The sequence below is a fragment of the Carlito syrichta genome, unplaced genomic scaffold, assembly GCF_000164805.1.
Source record: "Carlito syrichta isolate Samal-C Ts95f unplaced genomic scaffold, Tarsius_syrichta-2.0.1 Scaffold312225, whole genome shotgun sequence".
Classification (NCBI taxonomy): domain Eukaryota; kingdom Metazoa; phylum Chordata; class Mammalia; order Primates; family Tarsiidae; genus Carlito; species Carlito syrichta.
Window position 1 is genome coordinate 565060 of NW_007256321.1, and position 10039 is coordinate 575098.

The 10039-nt window shown below is 51.6% G+C and overlaps 1 protein-coding gene across 1 annotated transcript in view; it reads left to right on the forward strand.

Moving 5' to 3' along the window:
* DISP2 (dispatched RND transporter family member 2) overlaps window positions 1-2968 on the forward strand; it is a 26675-nt gene extending 23707 nt beyond the window's left edge. Inside the window, exon 13 of the mRNA XM_021718489.1 lies at window positions 1-2968. Within this exon, the coding sequence (XP_021574164.1) occupies window positions 1-2240 (2240 nt within the window). The 3' untranslated portion in view covers window positions 2241-2968.
* The last annotated feature ends 7071 nt before the right edge of the window (window positions 2969-10039 follow it).

Here is a 10039-nt window from a genome sequence, read left to right on the forward strand (position 1 = left end):
CGCGGGGCCCGTGGGCCGGCAGCGCGCCCCGGCGGCTGGCGCTGGCGCTGCACCGGCGGTTCCGCGGCCTCCGGAGGGCCGCCGCCGGCACCGCGCGCCTGCTCTTCCAGCGCTTGCTGCCCTGCGGCGTCATCAAGTTCCGCTACATCTGGATCTGCTGGTTCGCGGCGCTGGCGGCGGGAGGCGCCTACATCGCCGGCGTCAGCCCCCGCCTGCGACTGCCCACGCTGCCGCCGCCCGGCGGCCAGGTCTTCCGGCCCAGCCACCCCTTCGAGCGCTTCGACGCGGAGTACCGCCAGCAGTTCCTGTTCGAGCAGCTGCCGCAGGGCGAGGGCGGCCACATGCCCGTGGTTTTGGTGTGGGGCGTCCTGCCCGTGGACACCGGAGACCCCCTGGACCCTCGCAGCAACAGCTCCCTGATCAGAGACCCTAGCTTCTCTGCCAGCAGCCCTGAGGCCCAGCGCTGGCTGCTGGCACTCTGCCATCGGGCCCAGAATCAGAGCTTCTTTGACACCCAGCAGGAGGGCTGGCCCACACTGTGCTTCGTGGAGGCCCTCCAGCGTTGGATGGTGAGCCCCGGCTGTGCCCGCCTGGGGCCTGACCTCTGCTGTGGCCACTCAGGCTTCCCTTGGGCCCCCCAGCTTTTCCAGCACTGCCTAAAGAGGATGGCTCTGGAGCAAGGCCCCCGTGGCACCCGGGACCTGGGACCCCGCTTTGATGCCCATGGCAGCCTGGCCGCCCTGGTTCTGCAATTCCAGACCAACTTCCAGTATAGTCCAGACTACAACGAGACCCACCACTTCTACACTGAGGTCAGCCACTGGCTGGCAGTGGAGCTGGGCACGGCACCTCCCGGCCTTCGCCATGGCTGGTTCACCAGCCGTCTAGAGCTGTACAGCCTGCAGCACAGCCTGAGCACTGAGCCTGCGGTGGTGCTGGGCCTGGCTCTGGCGCTGGCCTTTGCCACACTGCTGCTGGGCACCTGGAATGTTCCACTCAGCCTGTTCTCCGTGGCAGCTGTGGCAGGCACCGTACTACTCACCGTGGGACTGCTGGTTCTGCTGGAGTGGCAGCTCAACACTGCCGAGGCCCTCTTTCTCTCTGCCTCTGTTGGCCTCTCCGTGGACTTCACTGTCAACTACTGCATCTCCTATCACCTGTGCCCACATCCCGACCGGCTGAGCCGTGTGGCCTTCTCGCTGCGCCAGACCAGCTGTGCCACAGCAGTGGGAGCTGCAGCCCTGTTTGCCGCTGGCGTGCTCATGCTGCCTGCCACGGTACTGCTCTATCGCAAGCTGGGCATCATCCTCATGATGGTTAAGTGCGTCAGCTGTGGCTTTGCCAGCTTCTTCTTCCAATCTCTGTGCTGTTTTTTCGGGCCAGAGAAGAACTGTGGACAGATCCTCTGGCCCTGTGCCCACCTGCCATGGGACGCCGGTACTGGGGAGTCCGGGGGAGAGAAGGCAGGCCGCCTACGACCAGGGCCGGTGGGAGGGGCGGCTGGGTCCTGCTCAGAGCAATACGAGCTACAGCCCCTGGCACGACGCCGGAGCCCCAGCTTTGACACCAGCACAGCCACCAGCAAGCTGTCCCACCGACCCTCAGTACTCTCTGAGGATCTACAGCTGCATGATGGCCCCTGCTGCTCAAGACCCCCACTGGCCCCTGCCTCCCCAAGGGAGCTGCTGCTGGACCACCAGGCAGTCTTCAGCCAGTGCCCAGCCCTGCAGACCTCCTCTCCCTATAAGCAGGTTGGCCCCAGCCCCAAAACCCGGGCCACAAAAGACTCCCAAGGGCAAGAGGCTGAGCCCCCACAGGCCTCGCCAGAAGCCCCTGCCGACTCCCCCAAGCCCAAGGCTGCAGAGCCTCCTGATGGCCTCTGCTCCTCAGCCAGCACCCTGGAGGGGCTTAGCGTCTCCGACGAGACCTGCCTAAGCAACTCTGAGCCCAGTGCCCGTGTACCAGATTCTGTAGGCGCATCCCCAGAGGACCTGGGTGACGCTGGGCAGCCAGTACCTGAGCGAGGCCAGCTGAATGGGAGGCGGGACACCCTGTGGCTGGCGCTGAGGGAGACAGTGTACGATCCATCATTGCCCACCTCCCACCAGAGCAGCTCATCCTGGAAGGGCCGTGGGGGGCCAGGGGATGGCAGCCCTGTGGTGCTGCCCAACAGCCAGCCAGATCTGCCCGACGTTTGGCTGCGCAGGCCCAGCACCCACACGTCAGGCTACAGCAGCTGAGAGAGGCCCAGGGAGGCCGGACTGGGGCACAGAACCGTCAGGGAGGATAAGGTGGGGGCAGCACCAGGCTGGAGCCTGAAGATATTGCTCCAAATCCACGTGGTGAGGTCTTGCCCTCCAGCTATGGATTTTAAACCCTGCCATATGGTCTAACCTTGATCTGGCAGCTGCTTACTCCTCACATCTGGAGGATACCATGGAGAGGGTCTTTGGAGGGGATCTGTTTATGACCTGCTGAGGGCTTGTCTGCCCCCATAGTGTCAACCAAGGCCCCTCCCCTGGAAAAGAGGAAGGCCAGAGATGTACCTCTGGGTACCAGCAGAGGCTGCCCTGGCCCCCATCCCAAGTGACAAGAAGTTCAATGAGACTAAAGGACTCCATACTTAGGATCTTGTCGGGATACCACACTGACCAGAAGAGCCCTCAGAAACCCCTGCAGCCTCCTGGGTTTCACCTCTGTCATGGGCTCTTCATCAGGACACTTCCCTCTCTGTGAAGAGCTTCTCTGGCCAGAATTGGGCTGGAGCCTCTGTTTCCAGCTCTGCTCTCCGCAACTCACCAAACTGACCAGAAATTCTCCAACGCCAGTCACAGATGGCTGCTGGGAGTGAAGCAGGAGGAGGGGTGGTCAGACTCGGAGCATCCCTAAACTGCAGAACAGTTCCCTTTGGAAGAAGGCTCCGGTGCTCTCCCCTGTTAATAAACAATGACAATCCTTTGCATCTCTGCACCTTTAGTCTCCTTGGAATATCACCACTTCACTACAGGGTAGCCTGCAATTGTTCAAGTTCTTTCGCCTCCAGTTTATAGGTAAAGACATCGAGACTAAGCAAGGTTAGTTGATTTCTCTGAAGTCATATAGCTAGTAAAGTGGCAGAGGGGTTTCATGACATTTCACTACAACTCCCAGTCTCCTCCTGACTACCTGCCTCAGGGACATTGGCCCATGGCTGTCTCTATCCTTCACCTCTAGCACCCTCCTCCAACCTGCCTTCTCTGGTGTCTCTGAGGAACCCTTCCTCCTCCCTTGGTCCTCCACTTCTAGAGACAGCTATACTCTGAGTTCCTCCCCATTGCCCCCGTGCTTCCCTCTGGAATCTGGCTGAGTTGCCTACCAGCCCTGGGGCATCCTGGCTGATCTGAGGACATGCCTATTCCATGGCCACAGTGTCTGGAGAGGCCACACCAGGAAAAGTACTGAGGGGCAGAAGGGGTTGAGAAGAATCCGATTAAGGCAGGAACTCAGACCTGTCCTTTTCAGGAGTCTGTGAGTCTGAAGCTGCTCATCTGGTCAAGGTTCCCAGCTCCTTAAGGACAGGTCTCTGCAGGGCACTAAGCAGGCCAAAGACTGGCTCTCCTTCCCCAAGGCAAAGTGACTGACAGGGAGTTTTTGGCCCAAGTGAGAGCTCATGACACTAGGTAGCATCAACACATTTAATGAACACCTACTTTGCATATGGTATTACAAGGGAGCAGAAGTGTGGAAGGAAATTTAAACACCACCCTCAAAAACCTCTCCTGGTTGAGAAGACGTTACATACACACACAGGCATCAAATGGGTCACCAATGGCACCAAATACCCGGCGTCATCATTATTACTGAGCTCAAGTACCCAGGACTGTGTAACAAAGAAGGCTTCCTGGAGGAGAGATGTCTTGAGCTGGGCTTCAGAAGACCAAGTATCTCAGACTGGATGGGCCTTAGTGATCATCTATTCCAACAGTTTTCAAACTTTGTAGCCTCGGGACCCTTTCTTCAAAGAACCCTTGTGTGGAAACATAATACGTAAAACAGATAAAAAGCAGCTACTATGGTGGCCACTGGGTGTGGAGTGCAGAGTTAGCTCAGCCTTCTACTGCAGTCTCTCTGGGGCCCTAGGGAACCCTGCTAAGAGCTTGTCCCAGCAACTCCACAGAGTGTGGAAAAGCACTGAGTCATTTTACAGATGCGTATCAAAAAAGGGAAGGGATTTGCCTCAGGACCAAATGATAGAGCTGGAGGCAAATTAGAAGGGTCTTTAAAATTTGTGTTCTTATATTATTGAGATCTCCTACTCCAAGTAGCCCATGAGAAGTGGGGCAAAAACCCAAATGAGACATGGGAGTTGTGGAAGAGACAGTAGGCAGGAAGAGACAGTAGCCAAGATGATAGGATACCTCGGCTTCTTGAAAAGATAAGGAAATCAAGATGAGTAATTCCTGACCCCAGGAAGGAGAGGCAGTAACTAGTTTGTATCTCTCTCGGCCTCTCTGGCCTAAGGCTGCTCATCAGGGTCCTAACTTTCGTGATAACTGTGTCCCTCTGTTATCACACAGCCCATGGTCTCCTCTGAGAAAATCTTGGTCTCATCTGAGACAATGAGCCACAAGAAGGACAAGGGAATTCTTCCTCCTGAACATGAGCAGCCTTGACTCAAAAGAGTTCAGCATCTTAGTTGTTTCTCAGCAGCTCACCTAGGCTCTTCCATCCTAGCAGGTAGCTGGACTCAACAAAATCTCTTCCCTCTTTTGTGTCTTGCAAAAGGAGACATTGGTATCTGGGACTGGAGCATTAAACATTTTGCCTGAACACAAGAGTATGGAAGGATGGATGAGGGGGTGGCATCAGGGATTTAGGGACACCTTAGGACCCTACCTGGGAACTTCCTGGTCCCATTCCTGCAGGGTGTAGCCACACCACCCTTCAGGAAGGCAGATGAGCCATAGCAGCTGATGTGTCAATTGGATTTGTTCTTTACGTCACCAGGCCCCGAGGACTGAAAGATCCAGTGGTAATCTAAAACATCACCTCATACCTAGTGTGGCCCAAACCAACAACAAGTAACCCATATCAGTGGGCAATCCAGCCTTCCTCTCTAGCCCTGACTCTGCAATGTGGAACTCAAAACGTTTTCAACTTCCTTTAGGTTTCAACAGATCTATTCACTTTATTATAGGGGAATTATAATGAGTGTATGGCCCTGGACACATGTGACTTAGAAGCATACTGTAAGGCATGCAAAAACCAGTCAAAGCATTCATGTTTGTCCTGCAAAATTTAAAAACTATCTCTCCACTGAGACTTTTTTTTTTTTTTTGAGTTGGAGTCTCACTCTGTCTCCTCGGCCGGAGTGCAGTGGCATGCTCACAGCCACCACAGCCTCAGTTTACTGAGCTCAGGTGATACTTCCACCTCAGCCTTCCAAGTAGTTGGAACTACAGGTGTGTGCCACCATGCCCGGCTAATTTTTTTTTAAATTAGAGATGAGGTCTTGCCAAGTTTCCCAGGCTGGTCTCGAATCCATGGGCTCAGGCAGTCCTCTCACCTTAGCCTCCCAAAGTACTGGGATTACAGGCATGAGTCACTGTACCCAGCTCACTGAGACATTAATGAGAACAACCTTAACACTCATTTGGGACTTGAAGTTATTTCTCCTATTTATGCCACCGATCCTTGAACTCACACTCATATATGAGCATATGCGCTGTATGTTTTTAAAACATAACTTGGGGCCAGGTATGGTGGCTCATGCCTATAATCTCAGCACTTTGGGAGGCCGAGGCAAGAGGATTGCTTGAGCCCAGGAGTTCAACACCAGCCTGGGCAACATAGCAAAACCTCATCTCTACAAAATCAAAAAGTTAACCAGGTGTGTTGGTGTGCACCTGTAGTCCCAGCTACTCAGGAAGCTAGAGCAGAAGGATTGCCTGAGCCCAGGAGGTTGAGGTGAGCCATGATTGTGCCACTATACTCGAGCCTGGGCGACAGAGTGAGACCACAACTCAAAATAATAATAATAAAGTAAAACATAACTTGGCATAGTTGGTTACCAAGGGGAAAAAATTCCTTGAATTTTTGGCTCTTTGGAGACTTTTAGAGTGACAATGTTAGACAGATTGATTTGACTTTCAGAATCTTCTATTTTACTGATGCATGGCTTATCCTATACCATGAGATTCCGGCAATATTCCAGCTTGAGCCAATTTTGAAAGTGACATTTTAAAATAGATTTATAAACCAATCTTCCCCAGTCCCTTCCCACTCATTCCATTCTTCTCCCAGTGCATGACAGGACAGGAAGGCAGGTGAGAGGTTTTAGAAAGAGGATAATTGGTTTACAGCCTTCACCTGCTGTCCAGAGAGTTTCTGATCTTTTCTTCTACGGTGGCATTGTCTCCTCCTTTGGTTATACACATGGGCAATGGCAAGCCCTCTGGTACCCCATTCATGCATCAAGATCCCATTTACCTGGGGATAGGGAAACAGACATTCCTCACCATTTCTACCCTCACCCTTGTTCATAGAGACAACTGTAGCTCAAGGTCTGCAGGTGTTTGTGCTTAGGAGAGGAAATTGTAACACAATTCACCAGGAAGATAAGAAACAAAGCCACTATGTACTGTGTAAATGTCTGGCCATTCAAAGCCACCTGTGCAGAAGATCCCTGGAAGGACCTTGATAAATTTCTCTTATAACCATTACCAGGTCTCTGTGTGATTTATTCAAGTTATATCTCAACATTGGGAAGAGATCAGCAATTTACCAAAGCCACAAACATCAAACAAACAAGTGCAGTGGCACACTCATGGCCACCCCAGCATCACCCTGCTGAGCTCCGGCGATTCTTCTGCCTCAGCCTTCCAAGTAGCAGGAACTACAGGCGCGTGCTACCACACCCAGCTAATTTTTTGATTTATTGTAGAGATGAAGTCTCGCCGAGTTACCAGGGCTAGTCTTGAACCCCCGGGCTCAGGCAATCCATTCACCTCGGCCTCCCAGAGTACTGGGATTACAGGTTGAGCCACCAAGCCTGACCAAGAGCTTCTTTATTGCTAAAGAAAATCACACAGCTGAGCAGATTGATATAGATTTGCATTCATGGCCACCTACCCCTATTGAACCCTCAGGTTTGCGTAGCTAGTGTCCATTCTAGTTATGAGTTTCTATTCTTTGTAATGGCTGTTTCATATCTTCTCCACTTTCCTCAGACATCTGATGCCCTCCACCTCCCCTGGCCTACACTTTCAGTGGACACATAACTCATTCTTCGTGGAGAAAACTGAAGCCCTTAGAAATTTCCCACCTTGCCTACCCCTACTCCTTCCTGCTCCTCTGCCCGTCCCTTCTGTGACAATGAAGAAATCTGTGAAAGCTCCATCAATGGCTTCATATACATGCTATCAGAAGCCCTCCAATGAGGGCTTGCACGCCTCTACAGGGACATGACGAAGGTAGATGGACACAGATCGTTTTAAAGGAATCCGTTTCTAGAGTCTCCTCTTTCATGTTTCCTCTTCTCACACTGACAAGCCTAAGAATCATCCTTAGGTCTTCCCATTCTCCTTCCCAACCTTCACTTTCCCAGCTGCTCTCTCTCCCGTATTCCGAATACTATTCTGGCACCTTGCTCTGCAGTATAAAAACAAGTACAAGGACCACTTGGGAATGCTCTGCTTGAGGAAGTCCTCCCCGGAGAGCTTCTTGGAGAAGTTTCAAAGGGGATCATCCTATGGCATAGTTCTGTGCCTTCTTAATTTAAGAATTTAAATTTGAAGCTGGATGCAGTGGCTCACGCCTGTGATCCCAGCACTATGGGAGGTGAAGGTGGGAAGATTTTTTGAGTCCAGGGGTTCAAGAGCAGCCTGAGCAACTTGACGAGACCTCATCTCTACAATAAATAAAAAAATTAGCCTGTGGTTCCAGCTACTTGGAAGGTTGAGGCAGAAGGATCACCTAACTAAGCCCAGCAGATCGAGACTGCAATGGCCATGAGCGTACTTCTGCATTCCAACTGGGTGACAGAGTGAGACTCCAACTCAAAAAAAAATTTTTTTTTTAATTTGACTGGGCACAGTGGCTCATGCCTGTAATCTCAGCACTTTGGGAGGCCAAGATAGGAGGATTACTTGAGCCCAAGAGTTCAATACCAGCCTAGGCAACATAGTGAGACCCCACATCTACAAAAAGTTGGCTGGGCATGGTGGCACACACCTGTAGTTCCAGCCACTTGGAGGACTGAGGCAGAAGGATCACTTGAGTCTAGGAGCATGATCATGCCACGGCACTCCAACCCAGGCAACAGACTGAGACTCCAACTCAAAAAAAAAGGAATTCAAAAGTGAAATGTTGATATAGGATACATATTAACCACATTTATTTAAGTGAAAAAACAAAATCAGGCTTTTTTTCATAGAAAGTCAGTCAGATTTGGCTGATGGGTTTGACAGAGAGGACTGGCTTTGCAAGTAGGCTATATGGTGGACATTTTCTCAAAAATGTAATAACTTTAATCTGCAGTTCCTTGGTTTGAAAAAATAACATATTGTATACAGATACAAATGCCTTCTCCAGCCAAGATGGAGGAGCAGATACCAAATTTACTCTCCTGCCTGAAAGAACCAACCAAATAGAAAAAAAAAAAAAACGTGAGCCGGGCTCGGTGGTTCAGCCTGTAATCCCACACTTTGGGGGGCTGAGGTGAGTGGATTGCCTGAGCCCGCGGGTTCGAGACCCGCCTGGGCAACTTGGCAAGACCTCATCTCTACAATAAATCAAAAAATGAGCCGGGCATGGTAGTGCGCGCCTGTAGTTCCAGCTACTTGAAAGGCTGAGGCGGAAGGATCGCCGGATCCCAGCAGGTCGAGGCTGCGATGGCTGGGAGCGGCCGCTGCACTCCAGTCTGGGTGACAGAGTGAGACTCCAACTCAAAAAAAAAAAATCATGAAACAATGGTTTTTAACACACTGGACATCAGGCAATAAAAGACAGTGATCCCTGAGAGACAAGAAACATATGACGTAAGTAAGCCCCATGTTTGTCTGGCTTACTGCTTGAGAGAGCTTACAGGATGTATATTCCAGGTTAGGCCATGCAAACTCTGAGCTGAGTGGGCCCCTGAGCATTTGGGGCAGCCAAGGTGGCTACAGTGGTCAGGACAGAGTACTCCAGAGGAGAAAAGTACACAAAGAGCTCTGGGGATCTGCAAAGGGCCCCCCTTGAATGTTCAGTGACTAATCTAAGTGTGAGGAAACTACTTAAGGCCAAGGAAAGAACCACCTAAAACAATGGGAGAGGCCGGACGCAGTGGCTCAAGCCTGTAATCCCAGCACTTTGGGAGGCTGAGGCAAGAGGATTGCCTGAACTCAGGGGTTCGAGACCAGCCCCGGCAACTTGGCGAAGCCTCGTCTTTAAAATAATTCAAAAAATTAGCTGGGCGTGGTGGCACACGCCTGTAGTTCCAGGTGCTTGGAAGGCTGAGGCGGAAGTATTGCTGGAGCCCAGCAGGTCAACTCAGGTGGCCGTGAGTGTGCCACTGCACTCCAGTCTGGGTGACAGAGTGAGACTCCAATTCAAAAAAACAAACATAACAAAACAAAAAACAATGGGAGAGAACGGTAGCCAGTGTTCACACAGAGCCCAGTCAATGCCTGTCCTCATCAGCCAGACCGGAAAACCTCATAATGTATGGCACATTGGTCAGAGTTCTTGAAGGTCTTTCTTCAATAGAGGGGATACATTAGCCCTAATTTAGACACTGCTCAGTTCTATCTAACAACTCTCAGAAGGGACAAACTGTTTCTAAGAAATAACTGCATCCCAGAACAATGCTCAAGAATTATCTACAGAAATCCAAAATTAGCCAGCATTCAAAATGTAAAATTCACTATGTCTGGGGTCTCCAGAAAAAATTACCAGTCATGTAAAATATGACCCATAGGCCGGGTTCGGTGGCTCAGTCTGTAATCCCAGCACTTTGGGAGGCCGAGGGGAGTGAATTGCCTGAGCCCGCAGGTTCGAGACCCGCCTGGGCAACTTGGCG